The sequence below is a fragment of the Cebus imitator genome, unplaced genomic scaffold (genome assembly GCF_001604975.1).
Source record: "Cebus imitator isolate Cc_AM_T3 unplaced genomic scaffold, Cebus_imitator-1.0 Scaffold408, whole genome shotgun sequence".
NCBI classification, from domain to species: domain Eukaryota; kingdom Metazoa; phylum Chordata; class Mammalia; order Primates; family Cebidae; genus Cebus; species Cebus imitator.
In genome coordinates this window covers 2,523,037-2,547,323 of record NW_016107723.1, presented here as the reverse complement: position 1 = coordinate 2,547,323, position 24,287 = coordinate 2,523,037, and the positions used below count along the sequence as shown (strand labels likewise).

The following is a 24,287-nucleotide window of genomic DNA, read 5'->3' as shown; positions in this document are numbered from 1 at the left end:
CTGTATGTAGAGCAAAAATGTATAAACTGCAAGGAGAAATGAAGACATTTACAGCTATTGTCCAATAATGAATAGAAGAAAACTCAACCATAAATAGAAAAAGCAGACCAAAAAGTCAGTGATCAGAACTAGGTTTTAAAAATCCAGCTTGAATGACACTGCCAGCTATCCAAATTGACATTTTTAGAAATGGCCCACATAACATTATACATTCTCTTCATGTGTGCATGTAATGGTTATCAAGGTAGAACATATTCTGGGTTGTAAAACAAGTCTCAGTGCATTTTTAATATATTTTTTATTTGTATAAATTTGTATAAGTGCAATTTTGTTACATGCATAGATGATGTAAGTGGTCAAGGCAGGGCTTTTAGAACTTGCCCATTAAGTAAGTTCTCGTTATCACCCTCTCACCTCCTTACCCTTCTGAGGCTCCATGGTCCACATTCCATTCTCTACACTTATGGCCACACATGTTTTAGCTCCCACTTACGAGTGAGAACATATGATATTTGTCTTTCTGTGTCTGGCTTGTTTCACTTAAGATAATGACTTCCTAGTTTCATCCATGTTGCTGTAAAAGACATTATTCTTTTTTAATGACTAAATAGCATTCTGTGTGTGTGTGTGTGTGTATAACGTTTTTAATCCAATCAGCTGTTGATGAACATTTAGGATAATTCCATATCCTTTCTATTGTGAATATTGCTGCTATAAATAAATGCAATAATCTTTTTGATATATTGTTTTATTTTTCTTTGTTTAGATACCCAATAGTGAGAGTACTGGATTGAATGGTAGTTATATTTTTTAGTTTTTGAGAAGACTTCATACTGTTTTTCATAGAAGTTTTACTAATTTACATTCCCAGCAACAGTGTATAAGCATTTCCTTTTTTTCTACATCTTTGCTAACATCTGCTAATTTTTAACTTTTTAAAAATAGCCATTCTGATGGTATGATCTAGGGTAAGATCATACTTCATTATGGTTTGAATTTTTGTTTGTTTGATGATCAGTGATGTTGAGAATTTATCATTCACCTGTTGGCTATTTGTATGATTTCTTTTAAAAAATGTCTATTCATATCATTTGCCCCTTTCAGTGGAATTATTTGTGAGGGTTTTTGTTTAGTTGTTTGAGTTCCTTATATATTCCTGATATTAGTCTCTGTTGGATGGATAGCTTGCAATTATTTTCCCCTAAACTGCAGGTTGTTTGTTCATTCTGTTGAGTACATCTTTTGCTGTGGAAAAGCTTTTTAGTTTAATTAAGTCCCATTTGTCTATTTTTGTTTGGTTGCTGGTGCTTTTTGAGGTATCAATCACAAATTCTTTGCCTAAACAAACATCTGGAAGAATTTTTCCTAGGCTTTCTTCTGATGTTTTTAGTTTGGAGATGTGCATTTAAGTCTTTAATCCATGTTGAGTGCATTTTGTATATGGTGACAGACAGGGGTCCATTTTCATTCTCTTATGCATGGCAATCCAATTTTCCCAGCATCATATATTGAAAATGGTGTCCTTTCCCCAAATGTGTGTCCTTGTTGACTTTGTCAAAAATCAGTTGGCTGTACATATGTGGCTTTTCTTCTGGGTTATCTGTTCTATTTTATTGATATATGTGTCTATTTTTATACCAGTATCATGCTCTTTTGGTTACTGTAGCCTTAAAGTGTAATTTGAAGTTGGATAATGTGATACCTCCAACTTTGTTCCTTTTGCTTAGGATAACATTTGCTATTTGGGCTTTTATTTTTGGTTGTATATGCATGTTAGGATTTTTAAAAAATTCTATAAAAATGATGCTGATATTTTGACAGGGATTTTATTGAATAGAGTGCTTTGGGCCGTAAAATCATTTTAACAAGATTAATTCTTCTGATTTATGAGCATGGAAAGCTTTTTCATTTGTTTGTATAATCTACAATTGCTTTCTTGTAGTTTTCTTTCCATGTAGAGATCTTTCACCTCTTGGTTTAATATATTCCTAGGTATTTTACTTTTTGGATCTATTATAAATGGGCTTGCCTATTTATTTTATTTTATTTTATTTTGAGATAAAGTTTCCCTCTTTTTGCCCAGGCTGGAGTGCAGTGGCCCAATCTCAGCTCACTGCAACTTCCACTTCCCTGGTTCAAGCACTTCTCCTGCCTCATCTTTCCAAGTAGCTGGGACTACAGGTCATGCTGCCATGCCTGGCTAATTTTTTGTATTTTAAGTAGAGACGAAGCTTCACCATGTTGCCCAGGCTGTCTCAAACTCCTGAGCTCAGACAATTCTCCCGTCTCAGCCTCCCAAAGTTCTAGGATTATAGGCATAAGCCACTTGCCTTTTTAATTTTGTTCTCAGCTATATTTTTATCAGTGCATAAAAATGCTACTATTTTTTGTATGGTAATTTTCTACACAGAAATTTTATAGGATTCATTGATCACATCTAAGAGATTTTTGATGGAGTCTAGTTTTTTCTAGATCTAAGATTTTATCATCAATTATCAGGGATAATTGGACTTATTTAAACTTCACTAGATTTATCAAATCCAAGAGATTTTTAAATGAAGTATTTAGGTTTTTCTAGATCTAAGATTATATCATCAATGATCAGGGATAATTTGGCTTATTGAAACTTTACTAGATTTATTTATCAAATCTAAGAGATTTTTTGATGACGTATTTAGGTTTTTCTAGATCTAAGATTGTATCATCAACAATCAAGGATAGTTTGACTTTCTCTTTTACAATTTGGAAGCTGTTTATTTCTTTTTATTTTATTTTTTATTTTTTCCATTTATTTGTTTTATTGCATTTTAGGTTTTGGTGTACATGTGAAGAACATGCAAGATTGTTGCATAGGTACACACGTGGCAGTGTGATTTGCTGCCTTCCTCCCCATCACCTACATCTGGCATCTCTCCCCTTGCTATCTCTCCCCAGCTCCCCACCCCCCACTGTCCCTCCCCTATTTCCCCCCAACTGACCCCAGTGTGTAGTGCTCCCCTCCCTGTGTCCATGTGTTCTCATTGTTCAACACCCACCTATGAGTGAGAACATGCGGTGTTTGATCTTCTGCTCTTCTGTCAGTTTGCTGAGAATGATGGTTTCCAGGTTCATCCATGTCCCTACAAAGGACACAAACTTTCTTTTGCCTGGTTGCTCTGTTTAGAACTTCCAGTACTCTTTTGAATAGGATTGCTTAAAGTGGGTGCTTTTGTCTTGTTCCAATAATTTTAACAAATTATGCTGGATAATTAAATAGCTATATGCAAATGAATGAACTTTAATTCACATCTTACACCATATAAAATAATTAGTTCGAAATGATTATAGATGTACATATAAAATATAAAACTCCAAAGATATAAAAGAAAATATTTTTGATCTTGCATTAGACAACTATCTTTTAGATGTAACACTAAATACATGATCCAGAAAGAAATGAACTTATAAATTGAACCATGTCAAAAATTTAAAACCTACTGTTTGAAAGACCTTGTTTACCATATGAAAAAGCAAACCATGGAATGTGAAAAAATATTAGAAAATCATAAAATCATGCATCTAACAAAAAACTTGCTTCCAAAATATTAAAAAATAAGCAATCCAACAAAAATGGGCAAATGATTTAAACAGATATTTAACAAAAAATACAGATTAAAAACAAATATGTGGAAAGATGATCAACATCATTTGTCACTAGCAAAATGCATATTAAAACCCAAAATATGAAACTACTACACCCATGTTAAAATGTCTAACATTTTTTTAAAAAGAGACCATGCCAAATGGTGGTGAGGAGAACAAATGACGCTCTTATATACTGCTGATGGAAATGTAAAATATTACAACAGTTCTACAAAAGTGACAGTTTTTTCAAAAAAAAGTTAAGTGAACACCTACCACATGATGCAAACATTCTGTATTTTAATATTTACCCAAGAGACATGGAAGTATATAACCAAAGACCAAATAAAGACCAGCTGCATGAAACAAGCCAAGGAAACCTTACATATTGTACTATTATATTTCATAAACTTTTGGAAATTCAAATGAGTGAATAGTAACAGAAAGTAGATCAGTGGGAGTGGGTAAATTAGAAAGGGACACAAGGAAACTTTTGGGGGTGATTATTATGTTTGTTGGCATGATTCTGGTGATAATCTCACAAGTGTATACAAGTATCAAAAAATTTCAAATTTTAGTCTAAGGATGTGCAGTTTATTGTAATCAGACCCCAGTAAATCTGTTTTAAAAAAGAAATTATTTCAAGATATCTTGACATTTACATCAATAATTATCAAACAATGGTAAGATGATTACTTTCTGTCTTGTTTTTATAGAACAGGGCAGTTGGGAAACCTCACAGCTCCTTGCAACGAAAACTGTAGATGCTCATCTTCAATTTATTCTTCTATATGTGGAAGAGATGATATTGAATATTTTTCTCCCTGCTTTGCAGGCTGTACATATTCTAAAACACTAAACCAAAAAAAGGTAATTATTTCTTATAATTATTATGCTTTGTTATAAATTTATATTTTCATTATATTATAATTATTATTTTTTATGCTTTTTCCTCTTTAGTGAAATGTCCAACTAGTAGAAGCTATTCACATTTTTCTTCTAACTCTACAAAACCTATTTTTTCTTGTTTTCCCTTTTTAAGTTTTAAAGACAAGAAAATAAAATTTTGGTTTTGTGTGCGTGTGTTTATTTTTGAGACAAGGTCTGGCTCTGTCACCTAGGCTGAATTGCAGTCGTGAGATACCAGCTCACTGCAACCTCCACCTTTTAAGCTCAAGCCATCATCCCCCGTCAGCCTCCAGAATAGCTGGAACTACAGGCACACACCACCACACCTAGTTAATTTTCATAGAGATGGGTTTTGCCATGTTGCCCAAGCTGGTCTTGAACTCCTGAGTTCAAGTGATATACCCACCTCGACTTCACCTCCAAAACTGCTGGGATTACAGGTGTGAGTCACCATGCCTGGCCAAAAATTTGTTTTATATCGCCACAATACAAAGAGCTTATGGAAATTGGGAGTGAAAGAGATATTCCTACATTAAAATGTGAGTGAAAAGAGTCAAATTCTGTAAAATACTTGAGGAGATATATTCGGAGCCAAATATGAGTGACCATGGCCTGTGACACAGCCTTTGGGAGGTCCTGAGAATATGTGTCCAAGGTGGTCAGGCTGCAGCTTGGTTTTTTTCATTTTTAGGAGGCATGAGACATCAATCACATTTGAGAAGTACATGGGTTTGGTCTAGAAAGGCAGGACAATTTGAAGCAGGGGAGGGTAGGGTGGTAGGGGAGCATAGAGTGGTGGTGGTGGGGCTTCCAGACTATACGTAAATTTAAACATTTTCTGGTTGACAATTGGTTGAGTTTGTCTAAAGACCTGGGATCAATAGAAAGGAAATGTTTGGGTCAAGATAAAAGATTGTGGAGACCAAGGTTCCTTTGAAGTCTCATAGTAGCTGCCCTTAGAGATAGTAGATGAGGCATGTTTCCTATTTAGACCTTTTAAAAGGTGCTAGACTCTCATTTAACCCCTTCGGGTTTGGGAAGGCTGGAAGAAATAATTATTTTATTGGCTATGTTAATAGACATTCTTTTCAGTTGGAAATTTTTCCCCACAAAGGACCGCTTTGCAGGGCCATTTCAAAATATGGCAAAGAAACATGTTTTGAGGTAAAATGTTTTGATTTTCTTCTTTGTCACTTTATGTTACACCAGAGTCAGATTGGAAAGTAAGTCATGCATGATATATAGGTTTAAATAAAACCCATCTGATGAGAATTTATGATTTGAAGGGCATGACTCCCCAGTCTCCTTAGATAGGAATTTGAGCAAGATTAAAAAAAAAAAAAAAATCAGAGCTTAGTCCTCAAAAACACATCTATGGGGCCAGGTACACTGGCTCATGCCTATAATCCCAGCACTTTGGGTGGCCTAGGAGGGTGGATCACTTGAGCCCAGGAGTTCGACACCAGCCTGAGCAACATGGCGAAACCCTGTCTCTACAAAAAATACAAAAATTAGCTGGGCATGGTGATAAATGCCTGTAGTCTCAGGTACTTGGGAGGCTGAGGTGGGAGGATTGCCTGAGCCTGGGAGGTCAAGGCTGCGGTGAGCCATGATTGTGTCACCGCACTCCAACCTGGGTGATAGAATGAGAACCCGTTGCATAAAAACAAACAAAACAAAGTCTCTCTCTCTCTAATATATAATACATCTCTCTATATCCGTATTATATTATATATTTAAAGCAATGGAGAACTCCTATCTACCTCTTGCCATAGCAAAGTTGAAAGAAACAGCCTGAAAGAACCTTTTGTCTTCCCCAATGTAGTTTGTTTTAGTTCTACGCTACTTAATAGCAGCATCCAATCCCCTGAAACCTTGAGCCACAATCTTTTTCACTCCTAGAGATTGACAAATATTATTCTTATGATCACCTTTCACTCAGTTTTTCCTAATACGCAGGAATTCAAAGTGTTTACTCTGCCTTTTTGCTATTTCTCTCTTTCTGCTCCACATTCACTTAGATGTGAAAATTTGTCCTTATAATCCTTTTGTTTTATCAGAAGTCACCTTACCTTGTATGCTTTTATTAGTACATCCAGGAAAGTGAGAGTTAGAGTTTTATAGGGCAATAACATACATGACTTGAATATATGTTATTTCTGTTTGTCCTTTGGCATTTATGTAAATCGAGGTTATTTAAAAATTCTCCTATGTGCTCATCTGTGGGGCCATTACCATCAGAATCCCTTATTTTGCTGGGCTTTCTGCCACCCTGCCAACACATTTTCTTCTGTTATAAAGAGCAGTTGATCACTCTGCCACTTGTTTAGGTTAATTTTTTAATATCACAAGTTGCATAAATAAACTTTTAACTAAATGATGGACTTTGTACTCCAACTTTCACTTTTTAAATAGCATAGAAGAATGGATCCAGGCTTTGAAATTTCTGTTTCTCTTTCCTTGCTCTGGCTAGTCTTTATGAATGGGAGAGGGCAAAAAAAGAAGTAGATTTCCTAAGTTATAAGCATTATGCTACCTCCCTTGATAGTTAATAAAGTTCTTTTTTGTTATAAACCTGTACAACAACGTTTTCCCTATTATACACAGATAATTTTATCTCAAGAAATTAGCATGCCTGACCAACTTCAATTTAGTTCCTCATAGTAATGTTTCACTGGCCTAAAATTTAATAACATATACTCATATTTTTATTGAACATTAACAGAAGAAGGTTGCATATCCTTTAAAAATCTTTCCTCTTAAATGTGTATGTTAAAAATTATGTTTAAAATCTTTCAAATATGTTACTGCAGAAAGTTTTAAATGTAATAGAAAAACATGAACTCCCATATACCAATTATCCATCTTCAGCAATTTATTAATTTATAGAAGAGCTTGCTTTATTTACACTACTACCTACTGATGGCAGCGGTGGGCCCTCTGGTGCGGCCACTGACGTCATACTGACCTCTGCAGAGAAGGCATGGGGAGGAGATGAAGAGCCTTTCACCACCCCCCAACCCCCAACAGCCTGCCCTCCTGGGGGCTGCTGCGATGGGGCTGGGCTGGGTTGCCTCTGGAAGAAGAGGAGGTCCGGACTACCCTTGAGCACCAGGCCCACAGGAAGAGCTCATGGCAATGTCGCCCCTTCCTTGCTCGGCACAGGCCCAGGGAGGACCTGGCTCCCATTCCAGGCTGTGATGTGGTGTGGCCGGGTGCTGTGCTCCACAGAGCTGGTGGGAGCTGGGGACGAGTGGGAACCTGGCCCCTTCCAAGTTGGCAGGGCAGGTGTTCCCAGGTACAGATGCAGCTGCCCAAGCTATGGTTGCAACTGAGGCACCGCTGTGCTCTTGGGAGCCAAGAGTAGGCAAGAGCCCCACCTTCCTGGGCAGTGCTGCAACTGCCCAAGTTGTGGCTGTGGATCAGGGCCTCCCACTCCACGGAGCAAGCAGGAATCCCCCTCCTCAGGGCAGTTGCAGCCACCCAAGCTGGAGCTGCACGCCCAGGTATCTCTGCACTCTTGGGGGGCCCGGAAAGGACCCTGTTGCCCTTACAGGCTTGTCCTCTCCCCACTACCAGTATCTGTTCTGTTCTCGGGGTGGGTCCCAGCCCAGACGCTATTACAGTCTGGCTGGGTGTGCACACACTCAGGGCAGTGCTGACATACCAGCTTCCTGCCGACTTGCACCCCTCTGGACTTTCGGCACTAAGGAGCATGGGAAGGGAAGCTGAGTGGGAGCTGAGGGTGGCTGGGTACTGGCCTGCAGTTGCCCCTTCATGTGAGCAGCCTGGGGCCATGGCCAGTGGCATGAGGCAGACAGGATCCTGGGCAGAAAGGGGTGGGTCCCCTGGTGAGGATTCTCTTTCTGGCCAGAGACAGCTGGGGGGCCTGGGATGCCAGTCTCTTGGATCAGAGTGGGGACTTGTGGTGCCTTTTATGGCCTGCCCATGGCCACTCATGGACAAATCGGCATGGACTGCCTCCCCACTGAGGTCCATAAAAGCCCCAGGCTCAGCCAGAGCAAGGCAAAGAATAGAGCAATGAAGGACAACTAGCTACAGAGAGAAGCTACTATCTCTGTTTAAAGCTGCAGACGTGGGGATGACCAGTTACAGCGAGGAGCTACCCTCTCCATGAACTCCTCTCTGCTGAGAGCTGAACACTGGACAGGATGACCTCCCTACACAGAGGAGGAACCCACTGCAATTCTCCTCTGAGCTGTTGTAACACTCAGTAAAGATCCTCCTCTTCTTGTTAAACTTCTACTTGTCTGCCTACCTCATTCTTCCTGGACACAGGACAAGAACTTGGGCAAAGGTGCCACCAGCCACAGAGATTTCTGGCCTGCAAGTGACGCCCCAAAGTCCTATAACACCACTTCCTCTCCTTCATTTTATTTTGCTATAAGTAAATTATTTTTAAATGCTCACTATGTCATCACAGTATACAGTAGAACAACTTGACCTTGATGTTTTCATTCCATGGAACATTCAAGAGCTAAACAGGCCATCCAGGATATAGCTCCAACCCCTGCTTCCTTTTTTTCTGGGGAATCTCTTTTAGAGACTCTTTATTTCATGAAACTCTTTATAGTTTTCTATATCCTCTAAGGAATAATGAATTCATGAGGAATAACCATGATAAAAATAATCACTCAAGCTGTGTGGTAACATTTGATACTTAATGAAAACTGAAAGAGGAATAAAATAGATATGTCAGAAATTGCCCAATAGGACAATTAGCCTTGCTAGAAAAAATGACTTTGATGGAAAACTTATTAAGTAGAAGCTATTAGTAAAATTTGATATGGATTGAACCAATTAGTGAATAGAATAAGCATCAATTTCAAATGGGAGAAGATTGATACCAATAAAAATATTCTTAACAAAATTAAAATTAAAATAATATAAACACTATACAAAAAATGATCAAGTACCTACATGGTGTTAATGGAATCTCCCTTGAAAAATATTTCCTCAATGAAAATATGTCAAGTATGAAATTTTAATTAAATGTTCCTATTCAAAATACGATGAGGGTCAACGTAAGTTAGAATTAGATGCTCTTCAATGAAACTTATGCAAAAGTTTGCAAGAGGAGTAGCAGAAAATGCTATACATCTGAAGATTTTTAGGTTTCTCTAAAAAAGCACAGCTCTACTAAAACTGAAAATAGATATCTGCTGTTGATATTGATAATATTCCTGGGCAAGTTTGCCTCATTGAAGCCCACATGTATTCTTCTTATCCATGCTTCCAAAGATCTTCAAATTTTCTTATATAGGTATTAAACAAATCTTGGGCTTTTTTTTCCTTACCTCCTCAAGACTGACTCCTTTCAGCAGCTGATATAGTTTTTGTTATAAAATAGCAATATAGAGCATTCTTCCAGAGGTTCAACAGGAGCTTCATTCTATTTATCTCTGAAGAGGAAAGTAAATCACATCCACAGGATTAAGGATTACAAGAAACAAGGCTTCAGGTTCTCGTTCAGTTTAAATACCTTTGGAATATTTTAATTTTATTTACTGATCTATCTTTGTGTTATTTTTAATATATATTTTATTTTTTTGTATGTTTTAAATGACAGGTTATAATGTGGCTTTTGTACAGTCAATATTGACTTATATTTACACTTTTCCATACATTTTCATTCTTTCATATGGAATTACTTTCTTTCTGCCTGAAGAATCGTATTTCACCTTCATTTTGAAAACTGTTTTCATTGGGTATGGAATTGTAGATTGGCAGTGATTCCCCCCACTCCTTATACCTCCCACCACCAGCATTTAAAAGATAACATATGTTCCATTCTCTTTCTGGATGCTTTAGGATTTTCTCTTTCTTTTTGGTTATCAGCAATTTTACTTTAATGTGCATATATGGGGCTTTGATTATATTTATTTTGCTTGGGTTTCACAGTGTATCTTGAGTCTGTAGATTCATGTCTATCAGTTGAAAAATGTTTAGCTATTAACCTCTCTCTCTCTTTCCTGTATTTTTGGGAACTGTCTGTTAGTTTATAATCACTACATAATAAATTACAGTAGCCCCTGCATCCATAATTTAGGTGATCTGCAATTAACTGTGGTCTGAAAATATTAAGATATTTTGGGAGACACAGAGAGACAGAGAAAGAAAAGGAGAGAGAATCTTCACATAACTCATTACACTATTACTATAACTGTTCTATTTTATTAATAGTTATTGTTAATCTCTTACTGTGACTATGCATTAAACTTTATTGTAGGTATGTATGTATAGGAAAAAAACAGTAGATATAGGATTCAGTTCAATTCATGCTTTCAGGCATTCAGGGATCTTGGAATGCATTTTCCATGAATAAGGGAGGATTATTTTACCACAATTTTAGTAGTTTTAAATAACACTCATTTATTAGCTCTCAGTTCTAAGGTCAGCAATCCAGACATGCTATGCATGTCTGGGTCCTCTGCTCCAAGTCTCACAGGCTGAAATCAGTATGATGGCTGCATTGTGCTCCTTTCTGAAAGGGCTGGGAAAATGTTCACTTCTAGGTTTGTTCAGGTTATTGACCAAATTTGGTTCCTTTGGATTATATAAAACAAGGCTCTAACATTTTTTCTAGTTGTCTGTTGGAGGCCAGTATTAGCTTTCACAGGCTACCCACATTCTTCCTCATGTGACTCCCTTCATCTTCAATGTTAGCAACAGAGAATCTCCCTTCTGTTGCATATTTTGTACCTCTGATTTCAAGAGGAGCTTAGTACATTTTAAGGCTTATCTAATTAGGTGAAGTTTATCCAAGATAGTCTTTCTTAAAGTCACTTATGCCATAGATTATAATTGAGTGAAACCTGTTGATACAGGCAGATGAGCTCCAAAATTGGGGCTTAGCTCAGGAAGGTTCTTGGCCTTTCTCAGGAAAGAATTCAAGGGCATTATTCTAGAGTGGTATTAAACAACTTTTATTGAAGCACTGGTATACAGTAGCAGCAGAGAGGTACTGCTCCTTGTGCAGCAGGGCTACCCAATAGGCAGTGTGCCCATAATAATAGCTCAGAGGCTGCTCTGTGGGCATATTTATATCCAGTTTAATTACATGCAAATTAAGGGCAGAGAGAAAAAAAGGGAAATAACTTCTGGATTGTTGGGTCATTGCTATGGAAAGGTATGGTAACTTCTATTGTTACCATGGCAATGGTAAACTGACATGGCACGCCAGTGCGCATGTCTTATGGAAAGTTGCTTCACCTTGTCTCTGTTTTTTTGCAACCTCCGCCTCCTGGGTTCAAGCAATTCTCCTGCCTCAGCTTCCTGAGTAGCTGGGACTACAGGCACGTGCCACCATGCCCAGCTAATTTTTTGTAGTTTTAGTAGAGATGGGGTTTCACCGTGTTGACAGGATGGTCTCCATCTCTTGACCTCGTGATCCACCTGCCTCAGCCTCCCAAAGTGCTGAGATTACAGGCTTGAGCCACCGTGCCCGGCCACCTTGTCTCTGTTTTAACTACTCCTCAATTTGGTCCAAAGTTTGAGCCCCCACTTACAGAGTTGAGTCGTGCCTTTTACTTCATTATCAACTTACAGTCCTGGGGATTCTGCAGGATACATACAATAGAGGGAGAGAATCTTGGGTGCTGTTTTGGAATTCTGCTTAACCCAGACTACAATAGTCATTTCTACTTCTGTTCCATAATCTTTTGCTATTTTTCCTTTTTTCCATCTTCTTTAATCTGCGTATTTAAATATAGATATTTTCTGTTCATCTGTCTTCCAGTTACTAAGCCTCTATTCTGCAGTGTCTGCTCTGCTGTTAAACCCATTTTCCAAGGTTCTAATTTCACTTGTATTTTTTAGTTCTAGTATTATTATTATTATTTTTTAGAATCCAAATCTCTGGTGAAATTCTACATAGTTTAAGCTATATTATTCATTTGTCTCCTGTACTTTCTGGAACATATTAATCGTAACTATTTTAACATTCTAACATTCTTACTATTAACTCCGCTATCTAGTTCATTGATGAATCTAATTATATTTTTTCTTTCTCTTAATTTTAAGCCAGTTTTTCTTGTCACTTTGTATGGCTTATAATATTGTATTAAATTCTGAACGTTATGTATGAAAAGGATCTAATAAAATTGTATAATTGTATTTCTCTTTTTATTTTTGCATTGTGTATTTATTAATATGTAGGCTCCTATGTCTACACATTAATAATTGTCACATATTTTTGATGAATTATTTATCTTTCTAAAATGCCCCTTTCCATCTCTGATAATATTCTTTGTCTTGAAGTTTATTTTACGTGATATGAAATAATTATCATAGCTTTAGTTTGCTATTTTTATGGTGTATTTTATTTCTATCCTTTTGTTCTTCACCTATCTGTGTCTTTATGTTTAGACTGTCTCCTGTAGCCAGCATAGAGTAAGTATGGATATACCTTTTCTCCAATTCTGTTTTATAATTTGAGTTTCAAAATTATTTACATTTAATGTAATTATCAATACAGCTGACTTTAGATCTACCTGCCCATTTTATTATCGGAATTGAATATACTTTACTATTTCATTTTAATATACCTTGAAATTTTGGTTTATCTCTTTGAATTGATTTTTAATTGAATGGCTTTTAGATTATATAACATTTCACAGTCTATTTAGAATTAATATTATAGAACATAGTATAATATAAAACCCACCATATATGTATAAAACTCACCATATATGTGCCTTTACTTCTCCCCAGTAACATTTATGTTGGGGTTGTAACATGTTTTATAGCTTCACATATAATCAAATTTGTGATAGATAATATTATGGTTTGCTTAAAAAACAATCATGTACTTAAAATACCATATGAAAATAAAATAGTCTTATATTTACCCAGAAATTTAATATTCATCATTCATGAGAATCTGAGCTTCCCTCAGCATTATCATTTACCTTAAGTTTGAAGAACTTATTCTGGCATTTCTTGTAAAGGAGGTCAGCTGGTGACATCCTCTTAGTATTCTTTCAATTTAAAATATCTTTGTCTTGCCTTCATTCCTAAAGAATATTTTCACTAGACATTGAATTCTGGGGTGATCTTATTTTCTTTGAAAACTGTAAATATGATGCTTCTCTGTCTTCTGGCATCTGTGCTTTCTGAGGACATATCTGTGGTGATTCAAATAATTGATTTACTTGTATATAATAAGTATTGATTTATCTAGCTATTTTCAATATTTCTTTCTTTTAATTTTGGTTTTCATTAGTGTGATGGTTTTGTTTTCTTTGAGTTTATTCTCAAAGAATTCACTGAATTATCCTCAAGGAATTCACTGAACTTCTTGAATCCATAAAGTTATATTTTTACCAAATTTGGGGAGTTTTCAGTAATTTTAAATTTAAATGCCTTTTTCTGCCCCAATATCTTTCTTTTCTTCACAATTCAGCTGCTTTTCTTTATTTAGAACTTTTATAGGTAGTTACTGTTTGCATATTTTAAACAGAATTTTTATTTGTAATCAATTGGAAGGATGAGACTTGGAGGACTTATGTCAGAAAAGGGACTCTCACCAATTATTTTAAATGCTGTAAAATTGTATAACAAATAATGATACAATAAATATTGTGGCTTTTAAATTCATGTTCACATATTAGAAAATTCTTTGAGATACCTCCAGACTAACGAAGTATGTGTATTTTCTTTTTGTATCTTTGGTTTGGAATAAATTTTAGTACATTTAAGCACTTTTTTTTTTTTTAAAAGATAGGGTTTCACCATGTTGATCAGGCTGGTCTTGAACCCCCGACCTCAGGTGATCCACCCACCTTGGCCTCCAAAGTGCCTGGATTACAGGCGTGAGCCACCAGGCCCAGCCTTAAGCACTATTTTTATCCTCTGTGTTTTGAACTAAGATTGTGGCTGTTTTATCGTTTCATCAGATGTAGAGCTTCTTTCTTTCCAGCCTTACTCTTTGCTTTAATTTCTGCGATGCCAGTTGAGTAGTTGCCTCTTTACCCTGTAGGTAATAGAACACAAGTATACATTCTCTAGTGTTCTCCCACAAAATTTAGATTATTTTATGCCTCTGTTAGTCTAACATTTTATACTAACATTGTATACATAAATCCATTCTAGTAATAGCAAGTTTATGAAAATAATATTTAACTCTAATATAAAAACAACTGAGATAGTCTTTTTTTAAATTTGATAAATTGAAAAATGTTGATAGTTCAAATCAACACATAATCTTATATATATCTGGTGTTATAAACTTTTAAAATATATTCTTAAGCAATTTAGAAATATATATCAAACAACCTTTAAAATGCTGACGCTCTTAGATGCAGTATTTTTAATAGTAAGTCTCAATTCTAAGAAAATGAAAGAGATGTTGTACATATAAGTAATATTTATAAAATCAGAAGGAAATAAATTGCCAAGTTATGTTATAGAAATGAGTTTGTGTAGATGGTGATGTATATACTTGAAAGAATAATATGAAACTTCCAGAGTGACTAGTTCAAAAATAAGAGAAATAAGAAGTAGAAAAATAATTTAAAAAAATAAATTAAAAGATAAGAAGAAAAAATGTATACATATAATATAAAATTCAGTTAAAAAGCTCGATTATATGCTGTACTTGTTACGGAATTTGTATCTTTGGTTTACTGTTACTTTTGTATCTAGATTACTGCTTGTTACTTTGCAGATGCTCAATAAATATTTGTCAAATGAATAACCATTATAATGTTACTTTAAAAATTTAGGCCAGTTTTTGATGAAGTAGTAGTTGTTCATTGTAAATAATTCAAATATTTTAAGCTGCACTGTTAAATATGTCTTCTTTCTATCACAGGCCATTGATACCTTGTGATCATATTCAGAGGCAACAAATTTTACCTTCTCTTTTTATGCGTCATTATAGAAATATACATGTTAAAGCTTATAGAGCCTTTGTATACAAATAAGAGCATGCTATATATTTTTTATGTGCTTTGTTCTTTTATTTAACTTGATATCTTAGAAAATGAAAAATGTACTTTAAAATAATACCCATCTTTGAGGACTTGACTATTTTTACTTTTTTCAATTTTCTGTATCTTAAAAATGTTTCCAGTGAACACGAATATTTTTATAATGAAAAGTAAAGTTTAAGTTAGCACTATATTTTCATTACCATTACTCTGCTCTCATAACTGTGTAGAGATTAATAATTTCCTCTCAGCTGAGAGTGCATTTGGGTAAAAAAAATACTCATGTTAAAGGCTCACAAGCCTTTATCTAAAATTCTTGCTTTCAAGTATCTCAATTGTTGGATTTAAAAAAGAAATACAGTACCTAATCATTGTATATTATATTCCACACTCAGCAGAGCAGCAATTGTAATTAAACATTAATATTTCTATACCAACACTTATGATATTCTCATTTAGAGAGAGAAATGAAAACATTAAATAGTTTTACATTATTCTAGATCAAATTTTTTCATCAAATAAGCTACAAAGAAAACCATTTGGTTTTCAAAGTTCTCTGGACTTGAAAATTCTGTGTGGAGGACTGTGGGCCTATATTATTATATACAAAATAAAGTCTTTTTAGTATGATTTCAAAACCTTTCACAATTGGGTAAATGTCTATATTTTAAATCTCAGCTAAAATTTCATTTTCATTTAATTTGTTATATTATTTTAAATTTCCTTTTATTTATAGATCTGATAATTACTTGTGAATTTGAATATAAACATTTTGAAGAAAATTTCTTAAATTAACAGAACTTTTCCTAAGTAACTATAATTATGCACACACACACACACACACACACACACACACATACACACACACAGATTCTCTGCCATGTAAAATATCTTGGAAAATCATTAATGTTTCATTTCTAAAAAATACGTAGCAGGCTTAATATAAAGACATTTTGAAATAAAACTATTGAGTCTCCCTGCAGTTATTGATTTAATTTTTATTTTATGATAAGAGCTTTTGTTTATGACTATTTTTCTGAAAGATTGCTTCCTGTTTTCACTGCTTACAGGCTTACTACAATTGTTCTTGCATTAAAGAAGGGTTAACAACTGAAGATGGTGAAGGTGATTTTATTGATGCTAGACCTGGGAAATGTGATGCAAAGTGCAACAAATTACCTTTGTTCCTTGCTTTTATTTTTTCTACACTTGTATTTTCTTCTTTTTGTAGTGTACCAATCATCTTGGCCATCATTCGGTATGTATATATCAGTCATTATTATTTTTTATTTACTATATAAGAAAAGTAATTTTAGAAAGATTTTAGAATTTTGTAGCAAATAATTTGCTCTGTGTTTCATGGTAGCAAATGCAGAGGGAAAGTTGTTAAATTATCACAATTCATGTATATGATTATTTCTCTTTTAGCTAATTTATTTGCATAAAGTGTGTAAAAATCACATTGTTTAACTTCAAACAATGTATTTACCTAATTTAACACACATAGAAACGTCATAAATGTGGGAAAAATTATTAATATTAACACAGATTTGATTATAATGTTGACTTATTATAATTGGTTATAGGAATTTATTAACTATTTACATCAATTTTGGTTAATTTCACTGTGAGAAAACATGAGTGTCATCAACAAAGGAGTGAATAACTTTTAGAATTTCAGTACATAATTTTTATTATTATTCTAAAGAAAACCGACATTTATTATTCATGTGTTCTTCCTAAATATATGAAATCAATTTAGTATTCATTTGTGTCATAGTACAGAAAAATTTTTTGTTATTTTTAATTTTGTTTTTAACACACTAACAAAACACCTTAAGACATGAGAAACCTGCATAGGCTGACCAGTAAACAAAGTGAGAAAAATGGTAATTTCTATTTGAGTTGATTCGGAACTGCTATAGGATCTATTCCATGAAATGAGCTATGAAGATAAATGATTTCTTATAATGCAAGCAGGCTGAGGACAAGGCCTTAGCAGTGAAAGTGAGGCCAAAAAATGTTTGAAATATCCCAGGCAAGAGTTTTCTAGGACAGGAATAGCATGATGATGAATGAGACCAAGAGATCTGAGCTAGGTTAAGGGCTTAATTCACATTAACACGACCTTTGTTGCCATGTTAATGTGAATGTTATTCTGTGTACACACCTGGGAACCACTGAAAACACCAAACCTTAGGAGCAAAAGTGATCAGATGGCATTTTAGATAGAATGTTTTGAAAATATTGTGATAGATGGGACTGAGGGGAAACCCTGGAGAAAAAGGAAGGCACTCTTAGAATTTAGTAGTGGTGGCCAGACACAGAGGCACACGCCTGTAATCCCAGCACATTGGAAGACAGTCGTGGATGGGTCATTTGAGGTCAGGAGTTCCAAGACCAGCCTGGCCAACATGTGAATCCCCATCTCTACTAAAAATACAAAAACTAGCCAGGTATGGTGGCGAGGGCCTGTAATCACAGCTACTCGGAAGTCTGAGGCAGGAGAATCCCTTGAACCTGGGGCAGAGACTGCAATGAGCCAAGATCACGCCATTGCACTCCAGCCTGGGTGATAGAGTGAGACTCCAATAAATAAATAAATAAGAGGGCAAAGCTTATTAATTTGATATACCTGGTATAAAATATGGAGAAATCTAGGATTATATCCAGACTTGCAGTTTGGAACTGAATGAATGATAAGTCCATTAACTGACATAGGAAATACAAGGAAAAGAGAAAGCTCAAACTGAAGATGATCAATACAATATTGAACATTTATTAGTTAATGTTCATGTGAAACATTCAAACAATGTTTCCAGCAGTGAGATGAGAGAGATAAAAGTAATATTTTAGAAGTTTAGTTCTGAATGTCACTTCTCTTGATAACTAGGCAAAGAGAATAAAACACACACACATACATTATAGTTTCAGTACAATTATGACATAGACCCAAAAAATGACAAAGTTGAAATTGCATATAAGCGTTGCCAAAATTCAAGCAGGACTGGAAACCAGCTTATAGATTCAGAAACATGTTATGAGGAACAGAAAATACAGACAGGACTGCAGGGCTGACAGATCACAGATATCTCCAACATGTATTTCAGAAGGAGAGTGTTTGGTCTTGATATGGATCTTCTGGGAGTAAGACTTAGGTAGATAAGTCAAGGAAGAATCTCTCAGGAAAGAATGAGAAAAAGGCTTGAAAATTTCACAGGAGGTCCAGACATGGCACACCTCAAAACAGCCAGGAAATACACTTTCTGCAAAGGAATGCATACAACCTCTGAAAGTAAGAAATGTGAAGAGATTTTAGAAACCCTGGGCTGTCAGTAAAAACTGAACTAGGACAAATTTGGAGAGGCAGAGGAAGTGTTAATACACATGGGAGTCTTATTTAACTCTATTGTATCAATAGAAAAGATAACTTGGAGGTTCAAAGCTTGGCCCATGCACCATCCCTGAAAGTTTCCTTTAGTTTAAGAAAAAATATCTCATTCAAATCTGAGTAAGTAGAAAAGGAAAAGATTCTGCCTGTGTACAAAATTACAAATAACTGTTATGAATGAAATGAAAATGATCAAATATTACTTTACTATAGACAAAACTCACCAAAAAAAGTTACCATGAATCCGATAAAAATATAAAGGTAAGTACATGTGAGTTTAAACTTTAAAAATGAAACAATCATGGCCACAGAATAGAAGAAAAGAACTAGATGGAGGAGGCTTGAAATAAGAATGGACAGAACTCAGAAACTAAATAAAAGAGAAAAAACTTCAGAAATAAAACCTAGATTATAAATCACAAAATGAAGAAAAGACAACCTAGAAATCAAGTAAGGGGCATTAAAAAAAAGAGAGAGAGAGAGAAATCTTGAGAATATAAAATAAAAATAAAGAAATAAAGTATGGCCAGGCGCGGTGGCTCACACCTGTAATCCCAGCACTTTGGGAGGCCAAGGCTGGTGGATCATCAGGTCAAGAGATCGAGACCATCCTGGTTAACATGGTGAAACCCCATCTCTACTAAAAATACAAAAATTAGCTGGGCATGGTGGCATGTGCCTGTAGTCCCAGCTACTCGGGAGGCTGAAGCAGGAGAATTGCTTGAACCCAGGAGGCAGAGGTCATGGTGAGCCGAGATCACGCCATTGCACTCCAGCCTGGGTAACAAGAAGTGAAACTCTGTCTAAAAAAGAAAGAAAGAAAGAAAGAAAATATTAAAGTGACAAATATAAACAATATGAAAAAAAAAAGATTGAGGATACATATAATTGGAATTCCTAAAAAAGAACACCTAAACAATCAAACAATATATATTTCAATCTTGATTTTATTTAAACTTTACTGAAATAATGATATATATAAATAAATACTGAAATAATAAAAATAATGAATAAATACTAAAATAATATAACATGTGAATGTCCGTATTGAAATAGAACACTAAGTGTCTAGGGAAATTGACCCAGAACAATCAGTACTGTGATATGTCAAAAAAAAAAAAAAATTAGTTAATTTAAATGTGAAAAAAAGTAAACTTCTTGTCATCTAAGAATAGGGAAAGCAAAAAAGTTTGGAATCAGATTTTGGAATTGCAGTATTCATCATTAGAAGACTGGAGAAACAATTTTCAAAGAAATAACATTTAAGCTAATTATTTCAACATCAACAAAAGGCCCTACTAGTATAAAGAGTTTTGATATGGAAGAACTCAAGAAATGTTATCTTAAATGATTAGTATGGCTTAAGTGTTTATCCTCTCTGAAACTCATGTTGAGAGTTAATCCCCATTGTAATAGTATTAAGAGAATGGGCAATCTGACTATTGTATTTGAGAGATGGAACTTTTGGGAGGTAATTAGGATTAGATAAAGTCATGAGAGTGAAGCATTCATGGCTCTGTAAGAGGAAAAGGAGAGACCTGAGCTAGTATACCCAGCCCCCTGAACATGGGTTACCCAGTACTGCCTCAGGACCCTGCAGAGTCCCTACCAGCCAAAAGATATGTATTGTGTTACATATATACATGTCACTATTGGGAGAAGTTGGGAGAAGATAAACAGCAAGCTTTGTACTATTTTTACAGTTTTCTGTGTGGAGATAATACTTTAAAAAAAGTGAACAACAAAACATGCACACACACACATATACACACACACTCAAATATCACACAAAAGCAGTCTGACATGAACAAACAGAAAAGATGTGTCTTGTGTTATTGAACAGGAAAGCCAACACCACAAATATATCAATTCTCCTTAGGTTAATTTATAATGAAAATACCAGTAGAATTGTGGAACTATATAACCAGATTCTAAAGTTCTTATGGAAAAATAACAAGCAAGAGTAGCTTGGGAATCTAAAACAGAGAAGCACAATAATTGATGCCTACCATCATAAGCTAAAAGGCACCATAAAAATCTCAATTATTAAAAAAAAAGTAGTGACTTATAAACAAACAGAGAGTATAGAAATAAACCTCTTATAGAAGGTTATATTAAATTGTATGTGCACATCAAAAAAAAAAAAAGAAATACACCTCAACTCTTTATTAGTCTGGCTAGCAGTCTTATCTATTTTATTGATCTTTTCAAAAATAAGCTCCTAGATTCATTGATTTTTTTTGAAGGGTTTTTGTGTGTGTGTGTCTCTATTTTCTTCAGTTCCACCCTAATCTTAGTTATTTCTGGTCTTCTGCTAGCTTTTGAATTTGATTAATCTTACTCTTCTAGTTATTTTAATTGTGATGTTAGGGTGTCAATTTTAGGTCTTGCCTTGTTTCTCTTGTGTGGATTTAGTGCTATAAATTTTCCTCTAGACACTGCTTTAAATGTGTCTGAGCGATTCTGGTACACTATATCTTCGTTCACACTGGTATCAAAGAACATCTTTATTTTTGCCTTCATTTCATTGTTTATCCAGTAGTCACTCAGGAGCAGGTTGTTCAGTTTCCATGTAGTTGTGCAGTTTTGAGTGAGTTTCTTAATCCTAAGTTCTAATTTGATTGCACTGTGGTCTGAGAGACCATTATGATTTTTGTTCTTTTGCGTTTGCTGAGGAGTGTTTTACTTCCAATTATGTGCTCAATTTTGGAATAAGTATGATGTGGTGCTGAGAAGAATGTATATTCTGTGGATTTGGGGTGAAGGGTTCCATAGATGTTTATTAGGTCTGCTTGGTCCAGATCTGAGTCGAAGTCCTGGATATTATTGTTAATTTTCTGTCTCATTGATCTGCCTAATATTGACAGTGGAGTGTTAAAGTCTCCCACTATTATTGTGTGGGAGTCAAAGTCTCTTGGTAGGTCATAAAGAACTTACTTTATGAATATGGGTCTTCCTGTATTGGGTGCATATATATTTAATATAGTTAGCTCTTCTTGTTCCATTGATCCCTTTACCATTATGTAATGCCCTTGTCTCTTTTGATCTCTATTGGCTTAAAGTCTGTTTTATCAGAGACTAGGATTGAAACCTCTCCTTTTTTTTTTTTTGTTTGTTTTGTCTTTGTTTTTGATCTCCATTTGCTTGGTAAATCTCCCTACATCCCTTTATTTTGAGCCTATGTGTGTCTTTTTCATGTGAGGTAGGTCTCCTGAATATAGCACACTGATGGGTCTTGACTCTTTATTCAATTTGCCAGTCTGTGTCTTTTGATTGGGGCATTTAGCCCATTTACATTTAAGGTTAATATTGTTATGTGTGAATTTGATCCTGCCATTTTGATGCTAGCTGGTAATTTTGCCCATTTGTTGATGCAGTTTCTTCATAGTGTCAACGGTCTTTACAATTTGGTATGTTTTTGCAGTGGTTGGTAGTGATTGTTCCTTTCCATGTTTAGTGCTTCCTTTGGGAGCTCTGGTAAGGCAGGCCTGGTGGTGACAAAATCTCTCAGCATTTACTTGTCCATAAAGGTTTTTATTTCTCCCTCACTTATGAAGCTTAGTTTGCTGGATATAAAATTCTGGGTTGAAAATTCTTTTCTGTAAGGATGTTCAATAAGACCAATTAACTATTTAAATAGACGACCTAACATCGTTAAAACTCTAGAAGAAAACCTAGGCAATACCATTCAGGACATAGGCATAGGCAAGGACTTCATGACTAAAACACCAAAAGCAATGGCAAAAAAAGCTAAAATAGACACATAGGATCTAATTAAACTAAAGAGCTTCTGCATAGCAAAAGAAACTATCATTAGAGTGAACAAGCAACTGAAAGAATGGGAAAAAATTTTTTGCAATCTACCCGTCTGACAAAAGACTATTATCCAGAATCTACAGAGAACTTAAACAGCTTTACAAAGAAACAAACAAAATAAAACTACACTACATCAAAAAGTGGGCAAAGGATATGAACAGACACTTTCAAAAGAAAACATTTATGCAGCCAACAGACATGAAAAAAAGCTCATCATCACTGGTCATTACAGAAATGCAAATTAAAACCACATTGAGATACCATCTCACTCCAGTTAGAATGACTATCATTAAAAATCAGGAGACAACAGATGCTGAAGTGGATGTGGAGAAATAGGAGTACTTTTACACTGTTGGTGGAAATGTAAATTAGTTCAACCATTGTGGAAGACAGCGTGGTGATTCCACAAAGATCTAGAAATAGAAATATCATTTGACCCAGCTATCCCATTACTGGGTATATATCCAAAGGATTACATATTGTTCTATTATAAAGACAGATGTTTATTGCGGCACTGTTTACAATAGCAAAGACTTGGAACCAACACAAATGCCCATCAATGATAGACTGGATAAAGAAAATGTGGCACATATACCCCATGGAATACTAAGCAGCCATAAAAAAGGATGAGTTTACATCATTTGCAGGGACAGAGATGAAACTGGAGACCATCATTCTTAGCAAACTAACACAAGAACAGAAAGTCAAAACCACATGTTCTCACACATAAGTGGGTGTTGAACAGTGAGAACACATGGACACAGGAAAGGAACATCACACACCAGGGCCTGTTAGGGGATGGTGGGGGGGGGACAGGGGAGGGATAGCAGGGGATGGGAGGCTAGAGGAGGGATAGCATCAGGAGAAACACCTAGCGTAGATGGCAGAATGATGGATTCAGCCAACCACCATGTCATATGTATACCTAGGTAACAAACCTGCATGTTCTGCACATGTACCCCAGAACTTAAAGTATAATTAAAAAAGAAAGAAAGAAAGAAAGAAACTCCAACTTATATGGGAATTTTAATCTTAAATAAGTACAGCAAAGATGGACTGTTGAAAAGTGGCTCCAGTGTGACATGATATATATTTTTTTCCCAAAATTATTCCCATTGCTACCCATCTCCTAAAGGTTACAATTTAAACTACTTTCTTTTATACTTTCAGTGTTTCTTTATATATATAAGTAACTATAAATATACACCTCAATATTCGTCCTTTCAACACAGGAGGTAGCATACTATATTCACCATTCTCTATTTTGATTTTTTAGTGTAACAATATATACTTAATATCTCTCTTTATATAAACATAGAGACCCTCTCTATTTATTTTTTACTGTTGCATAATATTGCATTGCTCAGAAGTGCAATCATTTTTTCAACCAGCCTGTTCCTTTGCACTTAGCTTTTTCTCAGATTTTTATTATCTATATTACATTATTTGTATGATATTATACTACATATAATATTATGTGTAATATGATATAGATAACCTTACAGAAAGAACTTTACCTATTTGCAGATAAACACAGGATGGGAGTATAAGCAAGCAAATTTCTCCAGTGTGCCTTCTTTACACTGTTTTGCTTTCCA

The 24,287-nt window shown here is 35.1% G+C and overlaps 1 protein-coding gene across 1 annotated transcript in view; it reads left to right on the top strand.

Annotated features, from left to right (window-relative positions):
- The window catches only part of SLCO6A1 (solute carrier organic anion transporter family member 6A1), a 124,073-nt gene that overhangs the window by 76,327 nt on the left and 23,459 nt on the right, over window positions 1-24,287 (top strand). The window contains exons 10-11 of the mRNA XM_017509158.2: window positions 4,338-4,491; window positions 16,553-16,740. Coding sequence (XP_017364647.1) covers window positions 4,338-4,491; window positions 16,553-16,740 — 342 coding nt within the window. The remainder of the gene's footprint in view (window positions 1-4,337; window positions 4,492-16,552; window positions 16,741-24,287) is intronic.